Source organism: Lathyrus oleraceus, chromosome 5 (genome assembly GCF_024323335.1).
Source record: "Lathyrus oleraceus cultivar Zhongwan6 chromosome 5, CAAS_Psat_ZW6_1.0, whole genome shotgun sequence".
NCBI lineage: Eukaryota > Viridiplantae > Streptophyta > Magnoliopsida > Fabales > Fabaceae > Lathyrus > Lathyrus oleraceus.
This window is the reverse complement of record NC_066583.1, coordinates 252,552,027-252,575,555: the sequence shown is the minus strand read 5'-3', so window position 1 is coordinate 252,575,555 and position 23,529 is coordinate 252,552,027. Positions and strand designations below refer to the sequence as shown.

Below are 23,529 nucleotides of genomic sequence, written 5' to 3'. Positions count from 1 at the left end.
CATTGTGCCTTATTATACTTCTTCATAATGATTTTAATTCTCACCATTTATGTTTGAATGTTACCTTTACATGGGTATCGTGCAGATACTCCAGAGTAGTATTGCTGAAGTAAGTGGACGGTAGCTCGCTCGAGATTAGCCGGAGAGTTTCCGTATTTTAGTTTGAAGACTAGGTAATGAGTCAATGCTCTGGTCATGTAACACTGGGTAGATTAGTAGTATTGAACTCATATCTTATTTTGATATGCATTATGTTATTACTTGTTCTATCTTGAGGTGATTATTAAGAGATGATCATGGTATGGGACATGGATCATGTTATAAAATACATGAGTATTCATTATTTTCCGCTGCGAACGCATATTTCTTGAATATTCATGATCATTGGAATGTGTTATTTTAAATGACCAGGTGTATTGTATATCGATGATGAATGAGGTTGGTTTTGGAAAGCTTTTAGTTTTTGAAAACGTCGATGTGACGCCCTTTTATTTATATGCGTGCTTATTTACTCTGATTATATGTTAAGTATTTTGGGGTAGAAAAAGGGGTGTTACAAGAATCAGAAGTAATAGGGGATCTGAGTGTCCGGTGCGGTGGAGAGTGTGAGTGCACTATCCTCTTAGATATGTTTTAAATGATATAAAAACTATGATACTTTGTACTTGTGTACATTGGATCTTATTGTCTATGTCTAGATGTGCATTATTATATTAGAACACTCAAAATTAAATTAAATAGGCCATTATAAGTCAACATTATGTTTTTTCATGAAAAACAAGTCTTTGAGTCGAAACATCAAGCCTATGAGTCAATACATAATAAAGAATTGTTAAAAATATAACTATGTCCTCTATGTATCGATACATAGGATGAATGAGTCGATACAAGTTGCGAATGAGTCAGCTCATCCATGGTTGGAGGCTCTCGGGCCATTTTTTAAGCAATGTGGCTCTACCCTTTATGTGTAAATACAAAGGTATATATGAGTCCATACATAGTGATCGGGAAAATAGCAAATGTACTATTTTGCCTTTTATAGTAATAATGGGGAAATTCCCCGAATGTCGATCTCAAGGACTGCAAGTTAATATTGAGTTTAAATTATCATTCAATTAAACAAAAAGTATGAATTGGTTTTTAGGTATAAAAATATAATAATAAAAGTAAAGGTAAAGAAGGATGAAAATAAGGGTTTACCGAGAAAAAGGAACAATGCCAGGGAAGGTGTATGATTTATCCCTGTAACAACTCTGAGTCACTATTGCATCAATAAATATCAATTACTACCAGTTCTTGAGGGTATTTTCTCCCAAGTCCTTGGTGAGAAAACCTTTAATCAATCTACCCTAATTTCTATGTCCATAGCCAATTAGGGTGAAGTTAAGCTTTATAATATCAAGAATACTCTGGTTCATACAGGGTATCCCTAGTCCTAGGTGATATCTACTGCAGAGTAACCTTATGAAAACCTTATCAATGGCGGTCCAGCCTAATTGATAACCACAAATCAATCTCGATTAGTCCGAAAGAGAAAGCAATAAACACATCAAAAGGTTACCGTAAAAACAATATTATAAATGCAAATGTAAACTCAAATTCGTTACAATTCTAAATCAGGGACATCCCCCTAGCATTGGGGGGTTTAGCTACTCATATTATTTAAAACAAATCCAAGATAAAAATTACACATTACAAGTAATTGGATGACCTTGATCTTCAATCTCTCCCGCTCATGAATATCTTCAGCTCTCCGAATGCCTTGATCTCTGTAATACTTGATTGCTTCACAATACTGTGTTTTACCATATTCCAAGATGATTTTTCCTTTGACAAGAGACCTTCGTTTATAGTGAAAATTCCCAGTAGCAGTTGGACAGGTCCAAAGGTATCTCTAAAAAGCCCGACAAACAAAAAGCCCGAGAAAAATTGGATTTTTGGGCTTGGGATGACACGGCGCGTGTCAGCTGACACGGGTGGCCGTGTCAGCCTACTATTCTGGCTGACACGCCCTTGGCAGGGGGTGACACGATTGGGGATGATGCCTAACATGACCCGTGTCAGCTGACACGAGTGGCCGTGTCAGGCTACTATTTTCTTCATCATGTCCTCCCTTGCCTGACACGGCCCATGTCAGGTGACACGGCCCGTGTCAGGTGACACGGCCCGTGTCAGGTGACACGGGTGGTCGTGTCAGGCCTTTTGTATCGGGGTTTTCTGCTCCTTTGCTCGCCGAAATCTCGCACTGTCTCGTTCTGAAGTCTCTAGTTCTTCTACCTGGACCTGTCGGACAAAAATACAGCTATCCCACGCATAAAATCACGAAAACAAAAAGTAAAACCTAATAATGATTAAAATTTCTTAAATAAAATGATGGAAGTAAAAATAACTCGAAATGTATCATAAGTGCTTGCACAGTGTGTCAAAAACCTCTATTTCGAGTCGGATCAGTAACAAAAACTCAATGCAAATGGTGACTGATCACATAGCGCAACTGAGTCGACTCATCTTGTATTTGAGTCGACTCCAACTGAAGTTTTTGGCAAGCAATCGGTTATGCCTTGCTTGTATCGACTCCCAGGCTCTATCTAGGGGCTCTCAAGCTCTCTTTATTGAATCTTACAAATTTGAAGTCAATACATCTTGTTTGGAGTCCATACATGTATTTATTCAAAATTTTCAAAACTTGTAATTTTTGCTAAAAATTTGTTTTGTTGTTATTTCTTTTACACGCACACACACACAAGCACGCACACACACACACACACATACACAAACACACATGCGCATGCACATACACACACACACACACATACAAATAAGAATTCATGCATCATTTATATTCATTGAAATCAAGAACACATATAGAATTTTTTCATCATCTTCAACCTTTCTTTGCATACATTCAACAACGATCCATAATCAACTTTCTTGAGTGTCATCAAGATTAGATTCATAAGGTCCAATTTAGGATTGTTGTAATCAAATTGGGTTGAGTATTATTTGGGGGTTTCTTTGAGAAAATGGGTTAGGGTTTTTCCTACAAGATTAAGGATTAATTTGGGGGTTTTGTACAAGACTTCGCAACAAGGATTCAACCGAGTGAAAGCTTTGAAGAAGGAGGTTCTGTCAAAGAAGTAGCGATAACCGGAGGATCGGCTTGGAAGTCTTGGGTCACTTGATCTTGCTTAAGATTAAGGAGAGAGAAGAAGTTAGAATCTATATCAAACATATGGTATTGGGGTTAGGATTGCTATTTTTTCTCTTGTATACAAGTCTTACAAAGGTTAATTATATATCTCAATTATATTTGGAATTGGGGACAGACGTACCCATAGTGAACAATTATGGAACTACCTAAATAAATCTTGGTATTCTCTCTCTCTCCCCCTCTCTCTCTCTATCTCTTTCTCTCTCTCTACAATTTGATAACATACTTAGTGAGAGATTTGATTACTTGAAAGTTCTGGTTGTGTTGAAGTATCTTAAACTATTTTTGTTAGAGAATTGCAATCAAAACAATTGCAATTGGATTTTCGTACTACCAACACAAAGGGAATTAAGTTTGGTGTTTATTGCACACCAAGTGTTTGATAAATTGTTTTCACAATAATGTCATACCCCCCAAATTCACCCTACCTTCATATCACCTTCCATAACCTTAATACATAAGCATACATCCATCATACTGTAGCGGGAAATTCATGTTCATCAAGCTATTGACAAGCTAGAGATCAAATAACAATAGTCGCCACCGCGCTTTTATTGTTTCCAAGGGAAAAGGGAAAAAGTACGAACAAAACCCAAAAGTAAGAAGTTTTCAAATTAAAACTAATAAAATGTCAGAGATTACAGGTAAGGGGGTTGGTTACACAGAGGGAAGGTGTTAGCACCCAAGGTGTCCTAGGTACTCCTAGGGAGCCCTTTTTGTGTGCATATGTACTTGGTATAAAATGATGTTTACAAACAAACAGAATGGAGGGATGAGAAAATAATTCATTAATTATATTTTTGTGTTTGACAAGACCTTCGGTCCTGTGCCTACGTACCAACATAAAAATGAGGCATCAAAACCTCGTAGTTCGTGATACAAATTCCAAAGTGGATGCATTGTTTTTAACAAAAATTAAGTTTGAAAGACACAAAGGCCTAAAAATGGTTTGAATGAGTTAGTTGTTTTTGGCTTTTTGAAAGTTTAAGTCAAGTATAGTTAATTCTATTTATAAGTTTGTTTTAAGAAAAGAAGTTTGAAAATGCAATGGCATAAGGCCAAAGTTTCTATATTTTGGCAAAAAGTGGTCAAAGTTTAGAACAAAAGTAGTTCACACAAAGAAGATTTTGAAAAATGGAGGGAGAGATTTTGAAATTAAAGAAATGGGGAGAAGACGAAGAGACTATCCTATGTACAAAATTAAAAGTATAGAGTTGAAAATATCTGACCAAATGGGTAGCAATCCAATAGACAAGAATGTCAATAGAAACCCAGAATTCCCTTGGACTTTTAGAATCAATCAACACACAAATGCACAATTATATTATCTTGAAGAGAAAGGCATCAAATAAAGATAGCCACATCCAAGTTTATCCATTCCATGATCTTTTCCAAAATAGCCCATGCAACAGATGAATTCCACAAGTCACAGGTTCAGAATAACAACTTCATAATGATCATGTTGCAGATGAACTTAGAGATGTCTTCAAAGATGTATCAGATTGTAAGCACTTGGTTCTTCAACAAGTTGGCATTGACCAAGTCCTTTAGCATAGGAAGGTTGCCTAGATTCTAAGTCCATTTGTCCAAGATCAAGCCAACAGTCCACACAAAAGTTTTTTAGGTTTTTTTTTATTATTATGCACATTAATGGTCAAAGGCCACACAAACAGGAAAAGTATACACAAACAAAATATATCACACAATATGGTCCAAATGGACAAAATGAAAATTGCATTAACATAAACAATTAGAATGATATGAATAATGGCAAATGAAATAAAGTGCTAAAAGTAAATTGCATTAAAGTAAAGGCTTGAAATTAAAAGTTAGGAGTTAATAGGTTAGAAGTTAGTATAGTTTTACTTTTGCTTTTCATTTTCAAGACATTCTTTGGAGAACACTCAACCCACTTATCACAAGCATGAACCCTTGAGCCAAAACATCTCCCAAAGGGAGGAAAGAAGGCCAAGTTTCCACACAATACCATGAAAGAGGGGAGACTTACAATCTCACTAACTAGAATGCTTATGCCTTTTATGTCACAAATTTAACGCTATGTTAAGCAATCATAATTGGACTTATGTAGAAGTCACAACTATTTGAGGTCGACCAATAGAATTTTGGTGTTAATGTATATTAGAGACATAATATAATGGACTATGCTCATGAAACATACCACACACAAAAAGAATATGCAAAAGGTGTGGCCTAATCTCATCCATATTCATGTCAATTTTTCAATCAACTAGCCTTAGGATTATGAGATATCATAAGCCAAATAGAATGAATGAATGAAGAAAGGGAACAAGATGAAGTGGGAGGGGAATTGATCAAAACACAAATTGGTCAAAGGAGGACTTTTACCAAATTAATATCATTCATTCATTTTGGGAGATGGAATGTACATTCCATCAATCCCCTAAACCCAATGATATTAATTTGACAAAGTCAAATCAACCTTGACCAAGGCCCAACAACAAGAGTCAAACATAAACAAGCCATCACAATTGGTCAACAAATTTATTCGGCATTTATTAAAATTAAAATACTAAAATAGTGCATTTAAATTAAATATGGTTTGTCCAATTCCTAAAATCTCATTAAAACACCAAAGAATAGGCCATGATATTTATCATAGGTCAAACAAGGTCAAAGGACCTTGGATAAAAAATTTCATAATTTTTGGACATTTAAAAATATTTTTAAACAATTAAAAACAAATGCAAAATCAATTAATTCATGAAAAATATTAATAATGATCCAAATAATATTTTTAATTCAGAATATGAAAGAGAAAAATATTTGAATTTTTTTGGTGAAAGTCCCATATTTTTTGGATCAATATTGAATTTAATATGAATTATTGAAAATAATGTAATTAAAATGAAAATTAAAATATCAGAAAAAACGTGGACCACTTGATCTCCCTCATAAATTGAGGTGACAGATCAAGTGGCCAGAAACACGCGTTCCACCGTGCACATGAGTCAACGCGCCATAACATTGGTATTCAAAAGGAACGATCGTGATTAAAACAAATTAGATGGATCATATGACTGTGAGACATGCCAGCGTATGGCCGGAGTTATAGCTCTGGTCTTCTTCTCCGGTGGACCTCACCGGACTGGTCCACCTTCAACCATCACCAAAATTAAAAATAAGGACATGATTTCAAAGTAAAAATGGCACTGGGTTCGAATCTGGCCTCAATTCACTCTAACTCCAAGTATATTGAGAGATACATAGAGTTGAAATTTGAGGTACATGAACTGAGTTGCTTCGATTTGGCCTCAAAGCAACTCAATCTTCTTGCCTACATTGGTAGGACTTCAGACAACCAAAGAATCAATAGAATTGATCAAGAATTTGAGAGAATCGAAGAGATCAAAATTTCTGGAAAATACCTTCAATGGAGGTCTGGATTCAACTGATCTTGCTCTTGCTCGTGCTTGATCTCACTCCAAATGCTTGCAGAAGAAGGATTGAATGCTCAAAAGGCTGTTGATTCCTGGAGATTTGAATTTCAAAACAGTGGAAATTCAACCTCAAGTTCAAATGAATTTCTCAGGTTTATCCTTTGCAAACTGAGGGTTAGAGGTGGGGGATCAAAGCTGGCGCGAATGTGTGTTGATTGCTGAGCATACGAGGCTCTATTTATAGCTGAATCCATTGCTTTTTGCACACTTGAATTCACTTTCCAAATTTGGTCATTGATGATGCATGGGTGCATGGACGCGCATAGGCCCATAAAATCATTGCCATAAGTCCAAAAATGAATGTTAGATAGTCTGAATTTAATTTGGCTTGCAAGGCAAGTGTACATTTGGATTTGAAGTTTGATCCTTGCCAAGTGATGACACCATGTTCATGCCATGCGCAGCCTATGCATTCCTTGTCCAAAATAAATGAATTTGAGCTCTTTGGAAAGGTGAGATCAAGAGGAACAACTTTCATGTTAAACACTTTTCCATTTGTAGCTTGTAACTTGAATAAATTTGAGGTGGAAGTTTGGAAATTGTTTGACATAACAAAATTTTTCTAAGTGTCAAGCCATATGTCTCAATGTTCCACCTTGCTTAACTTTTTATATGAGCTTCAAATGAGAAACGTGTCTTCATCAAAGTTTTGGCTCTCTCAAAGAAATTCAAAATGGTCACCAATTTCATGTCATTTTGATTTGAAATGATAGAGTTATGCATTTTTGAAGTTTGGAAAAATCACTTGATCAATGGTATAGGTCAAAAGTGACCTATAATGTAACCTCATATCACATGCTCAAAAAAAGTTGAATTAGCTCCCACTCCAAACATCAAAGTTAAAGTATACACATTGAATTTGATTTTGAAACTTGTAAATATTTCATCTCGTGAAAATTGAGCAAGTTATGGCCTTGGGAAGTTGACTTTCAAATTAGGGTTTAAACAAAATGACGTATAATGTTTCAACATAGGAAATGATTTTCCAAGCAAAACTATCTCTAGGTCTCAACATGAAATTTGTTTGTAATGTAATTTAGAGTAAGTTTTCTCTTGTAATAATTTTCATATGGTTAAAATTGTAGGAGATAGGGTCTAGGGATGCCCAGTTTTGATCAAATGAATAGATTTGGCTAACCACCATCAACCAACTTGCTAACTTCCAATTCTTTTGACTTCTTGGCTCATGGTAGATCATATATGCATAAGATGATGAAATTTGAAGTGTCCCTTGATAAATTTGATCAATTGGTGAGATAACTTGTTGGAGAAGTTACTCAAGATACCTAGTCAAACTAGGGGTTTCAAAGGCAAATCACCCACAAACTCTTGAAGAAAACTTGATCAATATAACATGTAGAGAACATTGGGACTCATATATGATGCTCATAACCATCCTTGGATCAACTCTTGGTTGTGCTCTTTGTTCATGAGGGTCTCAAACCCTAGATGTGATCTTGATAGATCAATGGAGATCATGCCCTTCCTATAAAAGAGTTAGGCAAATGCAAAGACATATTTTTGGTATTTTGGTTAGTGAAATGATAAAATACAAGTATGATATAATCACAAAGTGCTTGGTGATCTCTCCCAAAACAAACCTAATGAAAGAGGGGTAAGGAGGATGCCAAGGTATGATCCCAATGCTAATGCTTATGATGGAATTTCATGAGGGATCTTAGGGTCAAAATTGGGGTCTTACCGCTGCCCATATTTAAGGACATTCTAACTAAGGAGGCGAAGGTTAAAATCTTCATGTCGACTCAGTAGAATGGGCTTAAATAACAACATAGAGAAACAAATTTTGGTCCCTAAGAGACCTCATGATGCATATGACATGAATGCAAAAGTAAATTCTTTGTGGGGAAATATTGCCACAAAAGAAAAGAAATCCGAGAGACCGAAGATCCGCAGGAGCATAATTCATTCCGTAAGGAAAACTCACTGGGGAGACAGAGACTCTGGGGTAAAAAGGGATTATGCGTTGGCCAGACTACGACTTAAAACTACTGGGGGACTCGAGGAATTCCATACAAACATGGAAAGACTCAGTCGGGGAAATAACAATATCTGCAAGGGACATGAGTAGGTCAGGATAAAACTGAGGTACTCGACTCATGCAGGAAAAGCGATTTCACTAAGGAAATGCGCACTCAACTCAACTGGGGAAGATAAACTTCAACACATGAGGAGTAGAAATCTATTATCTACTAACTGTTACTGGGTAAGGAGATAATAAAGATCTGACAGAGAGGACATCCGTCATCGGTTAGGATGAACATATCAAGGATGACTCGCTGAGGATTCCAGGAGAGGAAATTCATTACCGGTTACTGGGTAAGAATAACCTTGCTGGGAAAAGATGTAGAAAAGATAGGATTTACAACTACCAGTTACTAGGCAGAAGAGCAAGGCTGAGAGTATCCGTCATCGGTTAGGATGAACATATCAAGGATAAACTTAACAGGGATGAAAATCCGTCACCGGTTAAGATGAACATATCAAGGATAGACTTGCATCGAAATGCCAATGAGGATATCCGTCATCAGTTAGGATGAACATATCAAGGATATACCAACTGAACAAAAAGGGTAGGAATTACATCTATCGAAAGCTTGGATAGAAAACCGTCGGAGAGAAAATCCGTCACCAGTTAGGATGAACATATCAAGGATTAACTCTGCGAGGGGAAAAAGTAGGATTTACAACCACCGGTTACTGGGTAGAAAACCAATCAAAGAGAAAATCTGTCACCGGTTAAGATGAACATATCAAGGATAGACTCTGAAAAGGGGATAAAGTAGGATTTACAACTACCGGTTACTGGGTAGAAAACCAATCAAAGAGAAAATCTGTCATCGGTTAAGATGAACATATCAAGGATAGACTCTGAAAAGGGGATAAAGTAGGATTTACAACTACCGGTTACTGGGTAGAAAACCAATCAAAGAGAAAATCCGTCATCGGTTAAGATGAACATATCAAGGATTAACTTTCTGGGGAACAAAATAGGGATTACAACTACCTTTTTACTGGGTAGAATACCAAAAATAAGAATATCCGTCACTGGTTAAAGTGAACATGTCAAGGATAGACTCAGGCAGGGAAAAGAAAGATATTCGTCACCGGTTAGGATGAACATATCAAGGATACACTTCCTAAGGAATAGATCCACTAGGGACTCTACTGAGGAGAAACATAAGGGTACTTTTACTGGGTATTGGGCAAGAAGTAACAAATTGCAAACTAAGAAGAATATTACCAGTTACTGGGTAATAGACTCTTAGGGGACCAAAGTATCTATCTAGGTAAGAGCTAGAAAGAAAACGGCCAATCAAGACTCAACCCAATGAGGACATAACTCAAGGGGAGTAATTCCATCCAGAAAATCCACTGGAAAGGAAACTGAAATAACAACCATCCACGAGGAAACAAACTCAGTGGGGAAACAGAGAAATGTTAAAGTCTTTCTGCTTAAGGGGCTGACACTTTATAATTGAAGGAGGACAGACACCAGATTTGGTATGGGGATAAAATACCGCCATAAAAGAGAATAAGGATCTCAAACAAATCAAATATGAAGATGCAGGATATGCAAATTATGAAATTATATGAATGTATATGTATATGTATATATGATGATTATGCTGACAAAACGATCACAAAGGATACAAAGGTGTCACAAAGAATTTTGAACCACCGGTACAATCCTGGGTCAATCCACAAAGTGTGGAGACAATTGCTGGAGAACAAAGAGATCAGCATCCCAAAGGTTCAAACCTAACTGGGGAAGGAGGAGATCTGTTGAGGACAAAACATCCAATATGTGGGGAATTTTAGGTCAACACCATAAAAATGAGAGACAACCCTACAGAGAAAAAAACATAACAAAGCTGCTCAGAAACCAGGAGGAAACTCTGACTGGGAGCAAGTTGAATGGAGATTGGTGGGGAAACCAATGTGATCCACTAGGGAAGATCAACCATCTCTGAAGATCAACCCTGTTGAGGAAATACGAACTTTGCTGGGGAAGGCAGAAACTCTGTCGGGGAAAACAACACGCCGCAGGGTATCTGAATCAACCAAATCAATTGGGGACGAGGAAAGGGATTCTACTGAGAATCAAACATTTCGCCAAGGAAATGAATCAACACAAACATCTATGGATACCTGAAGGGTTAACTGCTTGGGGAACCTCTGATGTTTCACACTTAAGGACGTGCTATCCATCGAAATGCTGTTGATATTCCTATTCCTTGCTTTGAAAAATTCTTGATTTTATATATTCAAGAAAAACTTGATTTTGATTTAAAAATTTAATTTTAAAATGATCATAATAAAATTTAAAACTATTGGCTGAAGTAAATAAGAGTGGAAATAATTGGATAAATGCTCAACTTTATTTAATGGAATGGTAGTCTCTAAATGAAAAAACTCCATAGATTTTTACAAAGTTGAAAATGGTAATTTACATGGAAAAGGGTTACATTGAATACAAATGATCCTTAATCCTTCTACCATTTCTTGATATCCACTGTGCTCTTGACCGCTGCTGGAGATGAACTGATATCAACCCTTGTGCTCAAACAATTCTTCCAAATCACTAAAGATTAGCAGAATGCAGTTATTTGCCATAATCCCTAATTTTTGCATAAGTTGCCCCAAGGTGGGGTACTCAACTTATCGGGAAATTCTTCCTGTTTTTATGTCTCTAATTTTTGCTTGGATCATCCTTTCGGGTTTTCAATCCACCGAAACGCTCATCCATTGTTGTAAGAATCAATGCACCGCCTGAAAATGCCCTCTTAACAACATATGACCCTTCATAATTAAGAGTCCACTTTCCTCTGGAATCTGGCTTGAACGTCAAAATCTTTTTGAGCACAAGGTCACCTTCTCTGAACACTCGAGGTCTGACCTTCTTATCAAAAACTTTCATCATCCTTTGCTGATACAACTGATCATGACACATGGTGTAGCGGGGTATTCGTTACCTTTAGATTTATTGACTAAATCAAAAGTAAATCATACAATTCGAGTCGCCACCACACTTCTATTTATCCAAAGGAAAGGTTAGAAAGCAAACAAAAACCAAGAAGTTTTATCAAATCAAAAACTAATAAAAATGTCAGAGATCTGGGTAAGGGGGTTGGTTATGCAAGGGGAAGGTTTTAAGCACCCAAAACATCCTTAGTACTCTAAGGGAGCCCTTTTTGAAGTTCTTCAACATCAGCTCATCTTTGAAGGTGTTTTATTTTTAATTTGACACGAACATCAAGATTTGGTCGATTCTTCTTCGTTGTTTCATTTACATTGTGATTGCTGACTGTTATAATGTTTCTGGTCGAAGCATGTTCATCATCTTTTATTTTGTTGAATATTTATTGTTCTTGAGGATGAAGGTAAGATCCTCAAGTTTTTCCCGACTTGATAAATGTTTGTTCATGTCAATTGTAAATGAAATGATCTTTGTATGATATTTGAAATGAAAGCTAAGAAATTCATATTTGTTAAGTAGATTTCATTGTTTTTTAGTTTCTGCTACTAACAAACATGATAATACTATGTTGTATTATTGCTGTAGTTTATTGTAAAAATATATAAAAGACGATGAACCTTTGTATTTTACATACTTTTGTTCTTTTGTATATCTGCAAATGTGTTTATGTATACATGATATAGTTTTCATATGTCAAATGCAGCCTTGAAATAATGGCAATTCTGTTTGAGAAGATTGTCGAAATACATGATAAGAAAGAGTTATGAAAAATTATTGTGAAATTACATCACAAATAGATCGTTCTATCTAACAATAAAGAGCACCTGAAGCTAATATTTATTAATGAAGATGTAAGTGTATTTTTAGATTTCCAAATCACTTCAAAAAAATTCTGTCTTAAACTGCAGTTACGTGATAATTGAAATGTATTTGTAGGGGACAGATATTCATGTTGTGGTACCAACTGCGTTGAAAGCAACCTTTGATTCGGTTTTGGTGAAAACAACACTTACACTATTATGAACTTCCTCCCTCAAACCAATGATCTCATGTTCAAAACTTCCGAACATCCATTCATCATAAGATTTATAGCTGAAACATTTGTCTCTGATATAAACAAGCATGAAATTTCTTGGAAAAAGTTGAACTTCAAACCTTTTGCTGACATTATTTCTTGAAAATTGAATAAGGATTTCTTAGTAGGTAATTTATTTTCATTAATATCACCATATGATGTGGTAATTAACAATTTTTATAACCTTTTATTGTAGTTGTTATTAATATAAACCCTATCTTTGCAACATATATTATGAACACTAATAATAGTATTATTGTTAGATGTTATTGGACTGGTTGAAGAGATTGAGTATACTCAAATAAGTGTTGGAAGCAAGAAGCAACAAGTAAACCTCATTTTAAAATACCTTGGATAAATGTTTAAATGTTATTAAATTTGTATGTATTTTAAAGTTTTTCTGCTTTATGCAAGATTCTGAATGTACAATATAAATTGTTAATATAACATATCCATTGTTAGGAATAACACATTGAACTGTACTTTTTGGGAGACGTACGTTGTGAAATTCATGAACTACATGCAAAAGAACAAAGATGGTTGTCCTACAATTATAATGTTATAGTATGCGAAAACGAAGGAGGAAGTTATAAATATTTTTCAGATGTTACTAATTGTGTTAAGTCAATTATAATGATGTCGTGCTTATTAAACATTGTTTGTTTTAAGATAGGGAAGTATCTGATGTCTGTTTCGAATACGTACAATATCACCAATCTGGTCATTAACGAAGACGTGCCTGATATTGTTGAATTTTGAAATAGGTATTCTTTCATGTGGCTTACTACTTTTGAATATGTTGTTATGTTTTATGGTATTGAAAAGGTGACACAGATAAGAACATTCTATTTTTGGTTTCAAAGGACACCCAACTTGGAAGTTCAAGTCAACTTATGAGTACACAATCTAACATGTTATCACAAAACTCATCTGGCTCTCAAATGACTTCTTATGATAAGTTCGTGTCAAATGCTACGCCTCTTTGTCTGCGAGATATAATAAATCTTCCTGATATAAGTATTGTTATGGTGCTTTTTAAAATACAATATATATGCGACCATCACAGTTATTATTGTGCCATTAAATCATTTATATCACATGAATCAGTTGACATAGTGTGTCACCGTAGAAACTACTAAGAAACTGAAAGCAACAGGAAAGGGTTGGTACTACCAAGCATGCCACAATTGTCCAAAAGTAGCTAAAGGGAATTCTCCACCATATGTATGTTCTGATGGTCATTCAACTGAGACCGAAATATATAGGTAATACGTAATAACTAAATGAATGTCATACCTCATGTAAGGGAAGTCTAAAATGACATATTGGAACTTTTTAGGTGCAAAATCGAGATTGAGGTTGTTGATAATGGAAGTACTGTCATTTTTGTATTTTGGGATCAGAGTCGGCCCAATCAATTCAGAAGCCCTGTTCTAATTTTAAAAATAGGCCTAAATTTTAAAAATATATAATTTTAATAATTAAAATGACAAGCAAAAGATAAAATTATATATTAAATAAATGAAGTACCAAAAACTCAAAATATTGTTTAAACTATAAACATCATTTCATACAACTTAAAGTAACTAACTACTTAAAAAAAGCCTTTCTACGAACACTTTTTGAAGCAAATTCGTTAACTAAGTCTTCATATTTTATTGTCTCCAAAATATCATTTCCACTGCTATTAATGTCAATCCATTAAGCCTTTCATGTGACATGGTAGACCGCAAGTAAGTCTTTAACAACTTCAATTTTGAAAAACTTCTTTCTGCAGAAGCAACTGTTACAGGAATAGTCAATAAAATTCTATATGCAATAATTGTATTAGGAAAACAATCCAAGCCTTTCAAAAATAATAATACATCAGTAGGTCTTATGGTTTCTTCAGGCAACATTTCTCTTAGTAACTTCAACTCTGCAAAAAATTCATTCCCGTCAATATCAGATTGCTCATTATGTTTCAATACCTGTTCAAAGTTACTAAAACAAGACTTCGAAGTTGCATCATCCAATGATTGTAACTTGTGAGAAGTAAACAAAAAACCAAAAATACTTTCATACTCTTGGTATTGCTCAAATCTCTTATTAAGATAAACAACAGCTTGATCAACAAGGTAAAGAAAATAATTAACTCTGAAAGATTCTTCTTCTGATAGCTCGACTTCTGGAATATTCAAATTCTTATCAAATTTTCTTTTTCTTTTAATTATACGCCTTTGAGGAAATGTTGGGGCAATATTCAATTCCACCGCAATTTTCTTAGCGTTAACCAATGCCTTATAAAAACTTGCTAACATCAATAAGCATATATTTTTCGTGTAAAAGCTTGCTAACAGAATTAATTGCAAATAATATTTCAAACCAAATAATTATGACCATCAAAAACTCAAAATCACCAAGCTTATTTGTTGCTAAGGATTTAGCTTCATTTTGTATTTTAGGATCAAGATCATTTTCTGACACTTCAAGTAAAGCTTCTGTAAAATCTAGCATTTGAGTTCTTATAGCTTTGACACTTTCTACACGACTCTCCCAACGAGTGGATGACAATGATTTTGGTGTCAACCCCTTTACATTATCTTTCAAAATTTTCAATCTCTTAGTAGAATTGGCAAAAATTGTATAAATGCGTTGAATAACTCCAAAAAAATTCCTAATTTTATTACAAGAGTTAGCCATATCACACAATGTCAAATTAAGACTATGACAACCACAAGGAGTATAAAAGGCTCTCGGATTCATGTCTAAAAATCTCTTTTGTACACCTTGATGTTTTCCTTTCATATTTGACATATTATCATAACCTTGCCCTCTCACATCAAATAGGTCGAGACCAAGTTCTTTCAATTTATTTTGTAAAACATCAAAAAGCCCTTGACCAGTTGTATCATTCACATTCAAAAATCCTAAAAATGATTCCTCAATACTAACAGAAGCTGAAGAAATATCCACATATCTTATTATCAAAGACATCTGCTCTTGGTGACTAATATCAGGAGTACAATCAAGTATCACTGAGAAATACTTTGCCTGTTTAATTTTTCTAATGATTTCAATTTTAGTCGCAGAACCAAGCAATGAAATCAACTCATTTTGTATTTTATGCCCAAGATAGTGAATGTGAACTTTTCAAGTTGCAACACGTCTAACATGTTCTTGGATGATTGGGTCAAATTCAGCTAACTTTCAATCAAACCCAAAAAATTGTCATTGCTATCTTCGTACAATTTCTCCTTAGAACCACGAAAGGTCAAATTATATTTAGCAAGAAACTTCACTATTGAAATAACTCTTTTTAAAACATTTTTCCAGTGATCCTTTTCTTTCTCAATTAATCTTTGAGTCGCTTTATCAATAGTTTGAAATTTTTGCAGCCTTTGACGATACTCATACCAAATAGTTATATTTTTAACATGTTCCATACCTAACTCGTGCTCTTTAATTCTTGCACCAACATGTACCCAATCACTATAACCTCATTTGCTAATTGTCCCCTGTAAAACCCATTTTTAAAAACTTTACAGCAAAAACAAAATAATCTATCAAGCTCTTTCGAATAAATAAGCCAATCTCTATCGCACATCTCTCCATTTGCTAAAGCTCTAGTATACAAATTAGCCGTAAAGCGTCTATTCAAACTATCTCTAGGACCCTTCACAATAGAATTATCTCTTTTAGGACCTTTCGCAACTAATAAATCAACCATTTTAGGTTGAAGACGATCCCAATTTCTTGGATCAAATATATCATAATCAACATTATCATCATCATTATTAATTTCTTCAAGATTATCAACATCATCATTATTAACTTCATCAACAATGGGCACACTATCAAGATTATCATTTTCAATAGGCACAATATAAAGATTATCATTTTCAAAAGGCACATTATCAAGAAATCCAACATCAATATTATCAACATAATGACTTTCATTTGAAACTTGTGGTTCTTTGATTATGAATTTATCAAGAGCTCCTACTTGAGATTGAATTAACTCTTCAATTTTTTTCTTTTTCTTACGCTTATCATTTTCACATTCATACTTCCTATTCTTAGGAGGCATAGTAAAAAAAACTGGAATATCTCACTATTTCTTTTATGTCTGTTGATGATCTACTAATAATCCTGTTGTGAAATTGTATCCCTACACATTAAATTATTACATTAGTAACAAGAAAAATAGAAAATCAATTACATTTAAATAAAGGAAATTATACATTAATCATAAAAAAACATTGAAAATTAGTAATTAAAAATTAGTTAAAAAAATGAATTAATATAATAATATTTAATATAATATAAGTTCATCCATAAAATAAAATATTGATACGGTATCACTTTCCTTTTCTTTTTCTAAAAAATAACTATTGAAATCATACTTATTCATAAAATGGTACTACTAATCAAATCATACTTATTCATAAAATGCCAAATCAAATTCAATTAATAATAGTACTGCACTGCATACCATTCATTTTTGTTTTTCTAACAAGCTCCTCCACCAATTTATTAATAGTAATAATAGAATAATATTAATATCCAACAAATCCTATTAGCACTACTACTGTACCACGGTACCAAATCAAAAAAAATCTGCATTTTCAGCAACTTTTTTCATATGCAGTTTTTTATAATTACTCTCTTTTAATACCTTTAAAGTCAATTTAAATATTCAATTTATTCCAATTAAAATTACTCTTTTTTCTACCTTCAAAATCAAATCACAGTAAAAAGTAAATAATTTTTTAAATGGATGGAAAGAAAGTGATTCAAGACAAACCTGATAGAGGGGAGGATTGATGTGCGGCGGTGGTACAATGTTTTGTTACAGTGGTACGGCGAATGTTTTTTTACAATGGTGAAGAGAAGGTTTTTAGAGAGAAAAATTTGTTTTCATTTTCTTTATTTCACGGTTCTAGGAAGAGAAAGAGGGAGAAGATCAAAAGTTTTCCTGATACCAAACGTTTTATTTTCCAATATTTTTTTTTATATTCAATAATAATAATAAAATATGGGCCCCTATAATTGTGAGGCCCAGTGCTACAACACTGCCTGCACATGAATAGGGTCGGCACTGTTTGGGATCATGAGTGTTCCGAGTTGTTGGAAATCTCTGTTGCATAACTTTGTCTGACAATGGTTGAGGTGTGTTGATGTATTTTTTTAAATAGCCTTTTTATCATTTCAAATACCATTTCATTATGTATGTTATCTTTCTTTAACTACTTTTCATTTCTTATAGGACGGTGTTGATGATCCACTTGAATTTCCCTTGGTCCTTGATAAATTACTTAGTCATAAATTTATGTTCAAATTTAAATGGCAACAAATGTGGAAAAATGCAAGTGTCATGATGGTTAAATGGGACAAAGAAACAATTGATAAATTACAACAACAATGGGATGTTTGTAAGGTATGCCAAAAATATGTGCTTATGTTGTTTATATTGTATAAGTCTTTATACAAACAAATATAAATCAAATCATTTTATTTACATCACACAACTTCTACTGAAGTTAATGTTGAACAAGTAATCTAGGTATTTTATAATTGTAATTCACTGTTTATATCCATCCCATGTTATGTTCTACTCACCATTTCAATACATTTATATGTTTTTAGATTAAGGAAAATGTTGATGAGATTACATTAACATAAATTACAGTTTATGGAAAGTGTTGATGAGATTACATTTCTATGTTTTTAGATTAAAAAGCAGTTTTATTTGTTTCTCAAGTGGACAAGAGTTGTAAAAGAAATCATTTCTAAACTTATTACATAACATAAGTTGTTTTGATGAATGGAATTAAAAGATGAGCTCTTGGATGTCCTAAACGACTATGCCATAACTCGATAGATGAAGCAACAAAGACAGGTGGTGGTACTGTCGTTGTGTTTGGTCTTGTGGGAATATGGTAAGGATAGTCTAAACTGTTACATCTCATTAAAAGCATTAATGTCTTAAAATCCTTTGCATAAAAACCAAAAGGATCAAATTCAACAGATACATCATTATTGATTGTAAATTTTATGTCAGAAACAAGATTTTAATAAGTTTTGGTGCATGTAAAACATTCTTTAATGTTAGGGTATTGGGTAGAGATGTGTCCATAACCAATGACAGGAACATGATCACCATTCCGACAATAATATTATTACTCATATTAAAATAAGATGTGATATTACCTTTAATCTCTATCATATGAGAAGTCGTTGTGTTGTCCATATACCATTTATCATTAGAAAGAGAGATGGAGAAAGTATGCATAGCAACCTGGATGTCAATCGGAGCATAAGAAGATGATCTTTGTTGACTGTTCATATGAGGTGGAGCAGATGGCATGTGAGTTTTCTGAGGCTTGGGACCAAGTATGGCTGATTTTTGTTGGGGAGCGCCAGTTGTAAGATATGGACATGGTGGAGTGGACCATGGTTTCCATGGATATGTCCATTGTTATTGCCATTGTCTGGAATAAATGGGAGTTATCCACTGAGGTTGTTGATAGGGAGACTAAGGCCACTAATGTTGTTGATTCTAAGAACGACCTTCACCATAATCGTTGCTTCTAACCCGGCCATGACCATTGCTACAGCCACCAATGCCATGACTAGTGTAACACCCTAAACTACTTTTAGAATTACCAACTGACCCCACAAACCAACACGGGTCTTTTCAGCATGTTTTATCCTCACTCACACGCTTTCCGGAAAACTTCCCATAAGGTCACCTATCCCAAGATTGCTCCAAGTCAAGCACGCTTAACTGTGGAGTTCTTATGGAATGGGCTACCAAAAAGAAGATGCATCTTGTTTTCGGTAGTGTAGGTGTTTAATTGGCTGCATTATATGGTAAAACACTAGCTGGATTCTAATGTCTTGACTGATGTCATGACATGGTGTGTATGTGTGACTGCATTGCAGGTTAGAATATCTAACTGTACTCTGATGTCTTGACTGATGTCATGACACACTTGAGTAGTTACTGCAGGATTAGCTAATACAGGATTTATTGAATGTCAAACTGGATGTTGTGACATTCATCCCTGTCAGCAGATACTGAGGAATAGAACAGTTGGTGTTCTGTTAGAGCTCAGTATTCATTTGCAGTCTGGTTATCATGGAAATACCAGACCTGGCATAAGGCCTACTGTATGAATGTCAAACTGGATGTTATGACATTCATCATGGACAGTATAAACTGAATAATAGACAGAGTGGTGTTCTGCTACACTTCAGTATGTTTCTTAGTTTGTTCTTCAAGAGGATAACAGAACTAACTTAAGGCCAAATGTGTAAATGTCAAATTGGATACTTTGACATTTATTAATGTAAGCTGTTACTGTAGAATGGTCATTTTGGTCATGTACAGGTCAGCAAAATTGTACAGTCTGTTTTCTGGAAAAACAGACTTAGCATATGATCCTTGATGTCAAGCTGAATGTCGTGACATTCATTCCTGACAGCATATGCTATATTGTAGGTTGTTCAGTTTTCTGTTTCAGCTTTTTCTCAGGCTATTCTTCAGGGAGTCAACAGCTGAGAGAAAATCCAGAAAATCAACAACCAAGCTACATTTAATGAACCTAACAAATAGCCTATTTGTTAGTAACCTAGATGTGGAATTTAGGGGAACTCGCGTGACCTTAAATTCAGGAGAATACAAGTGCAAAGGCCCAACTACTGCAATATAAAAGGAAGTCGTTCCTTCATTCAGAACTGGGGATTTTGAGGCGTGAAGATTTAGTGTGTCCATCATACTTCACTGCTGTATTTTTGTGAGTCTTGTATTAGACATATCTTGTAAGCCAAGCCATTATCAAGTAGATGATTGCTGTGGCATAGGGTGTTCATTGAGTTGTAAGTGTTGTGTCGCTCAAAGCTTTTAAGCGTGAGTGCTGTGTATCTTGATTAAAGTTGTTAAGCACAATCAAGAGTTGTTTGAAGTGTGACTTCAAAGTTGTCTTTAATATTGATTAAAGGTAGTAATCACTGAGGTGATTGAGGGGGAGTGAGTAGGAACTCTGATCTTAGAGTAAGATTGAAATTGCATTGGGTAGGGATTAAGTGACAAGTTGTAAATGGGTGAGTTTAGCTTTGAATTAATACTACTGATAGTGGATTTCCTCCCTGGCTTGGTAGCCCCCAGATGTAGGTCATGTTGGACTGAACTGGGTAAACAATTACTTGTGTAATTTACTGCACTTACTGTTAAGTTCCGCATAATTCTTGTCTGTGCAGAATTGGATGTCATAACAACCCGTGTGACATCTAAAGTCTGATAACTAGAATTTCAATTGGCATCAGAGCAGGCACCCTGTCTGTGTATTTCTGGGTGAGATCTAGGGAAGTTACTTTCTAGTACCATGGACAAGGATATAGGACACTCAAGTAGACCACCCATGTTGGATGGCTCTAATTATGATGACTGGAAGCCTCGTATGATAGCCTTCTTAAGGTCTCTAGATAGCAAAGTCTGGAGAGCTGTCAACAAAGGATGGGAACATCCAACAAAGACAGGTGAAGATGGAGTCAGTGTGCAGATTCCTGAAGAAGAATGGGACAAGGAGCAAGAGGCATTAGCACTTGGAAATTCCAAGGCCTTGAATGCATTGTTCAATGGATTAGTAAGAACATCTTCAGGCTGGTGCACCACTGTGAACTAGCTAAGGAAGTTTGGGATACCCTCAAGGTAACTCATGAAGGTACTTCCAAGGTGAAGATGACCAAACTTCAGATGCTGACCACCAAGTTTGAAAATCTGAGGATGAAAGAGGATGAGACTATTCATGACTTTCACATGAATATTCTTGAAATTGCAAACACCTCTGGTGGACTAGGTGAGAAAATGGCTGAAGAGAAACTTGTAAGAAAGATTCTCAGGTCCTTGCCTAAGAGATTTGCTATGAAGATCACAGCCATAGAAGAGGCTCAAGATATCTGCAAGATAAAGGTAGATGAGCTCATTGGTTCTCTCCAAACCTTTGAAATGGGCTTATGTGAGGATGCTGACAGGAAGAACAAAAGCATAGCATTTGTATCTAACACTGAAGAGAAGTTAGAAGAAGGAAACAGTGGAGGAAATGGAAGCATCTCTGAAGCCATAGCCTTGCTTGGAAGACAGTTCAACAAGTTCATAAAGAAGGTTGACCAACAGGGTAGACCTAATGTCAAGAACATCCCGTCTGACATAAGGAAAAGATCAACTTCTGAAGAAAAGTTCAAACAAGGCAAGGGAATCCAGTGCCATGGATGTGAAGGATATGGTCATATTCAGGCTGAATGTCCTACCTTTCTCAAGATGCAAAGGAAAGGGCTATCTGCCACCTGGTCAGAGGAAGACACCTAGAGTGAATCTGAAGGAGAATCGGCTAAACATGTCACAGCTCTGACCAGTGTCTGTGGTTCAGAGGATGACTCAAGCGGAGATGAGCTCAACTTGGATGAACTTGCTGCCTCATATAAAGAACTATGTGTTAAAAGTGCAGAAGTATGTATCCAAGGAGAAAAGCAGAAGAAACTCATCAAAGAGCTAGAATCTGAGAAATAGGAGCAGCTGAAAGTCATAGAGGGTCTAAATGGTGAGATAACCCTGCTGACCTCCAAGCTGAATCAAATGACCAAATCCATCAGAATGTTGAGTAAAGGATCTGACACCTTGGAAGAGATTCTAAAAGTGGGACAGAAGTCAGGAACCATATCTGGTTTAGGTCTCACTAAGAACTCTTCACCTGAACTCAAAAAGTCTAAGGCTGGAGTTCAGAAATTCAAGCGGAAGTCACATCCAATGTCTCAACATCAGAGAGCCAGAATGAGCAAACATCAGAAGAAGAAATTTCAGAGATGGAGATGTCATTACTGTGGTAGATTCGGTCACATAAAACCCTTCTGCTATAGGCTGCATGGTTACCCAAACCAGACCTTGCAAGGTAGGCCTAAGAAGAAGGTGTCTAAGCATAATGTCCCCATTAAGAAACAGACATGGGCGGCTAAGCAGACACCTCAAGTCAATCCTAAGCAGCAGACATCTAAGCTTCATCCCTCTCCTGAGAATCAACAATGTGTTGCTAACCTTGCTCACACATCTCCAAAGGCACCTATCAAACAAGACTGGTACCTTGATAGTGGATGCTCAAGGCATATGACTGGGATGAGCAACCTAGTGGTGAATCTACAACCTCCTACCACCAAGTTTGTGACATTTGGTGATGGAACTAAAGGAGAAGTCAAGGGTGTTGGTAAGCTGGACTGTCCTGAAGCTCCAAAACTGAGTGATGTATTGTTAGTAAAAGGACTGACTGTAAACCTCATAAGCATAAGCCAGCTATGTGACCAAGGATGCAAGGTGGAATTTACTAAGGGAGGATGTGTGGTGTTGAATGGTTGCAATCAGGAAGTGATGAGAGGAGACAGATCCAAAGATAACTGCTATCTATGGAAATCGAAAGACTCACTCTACTTCCCCAAGTGCCCCTTAGCCAAGGGAGATCAGGAAGGGAAGCTGGGACATGGAAGACTTGATCAACTTCATGTAAAAGGAATGAAGAAGAACATTTCCAAGGGAACTATGAGAGAAGGCCCATATCTGTCCTCAGATAAAAGGAAAGACTGTGGAAAATGTCTGATTGAAAGTTATGAGTCTTTGGCACCTATTGGTCATCATACAAATGATATGACAACAAGGGATAAACAGATGTGTGTATTATTGTCGTCTGCAGAAACTAAATACCTAGCGTCTGGTAGCAGGTGGTCAACCATAGTA

The 23,529-nt window shown here is 35.5% G+C and overlaps 1 protein-coding gene across 1 annotated transcript; it reads right to left on the bottom strand.

The window, feature by feature from the left end:
* Nucleotides 1-14,419: 14,419 nt before the first annotated feature.
* LOC127080045 (uncharacterized) lies at nt 14,420-16,833 on the bottom strand. Its single transcript, XM_051020378.1, has 4 exons — nt 16,349-16,833; nt 16,243-16,261; nt 15,144-15,797; nt 14,420-15,043 (listed from the first exon to the last, which is right to left on the bottom strand). The coding sequence occupies exons 1-4, from the start codon at nt 16,831-16,833 to the stop codon at nt 14,420-14,422; spliced, it is 1,782 nt and encodes a 593-aa protein (XP_050876335.1).
* Between the last annotated feature and the right edge of the window lie 6,696 nt (nt 16,834-23,529).

Coding starts and splice junctions, on each gene's coding strand:
- LOC127080045 (XM_051020378.1), bottom strand. CDS start 16,833: ATGCCTCCTAAGAATAGGAAGTATGAATGTGAAAATGATAAGCGTAAG. Junction 15,044..15,143: donor GTGATTTTGAGTTTTTGATG/GTCATAATTATT, acceptor AGTTTTTATAAG/GCATTGGTTAACGCTAAGAA.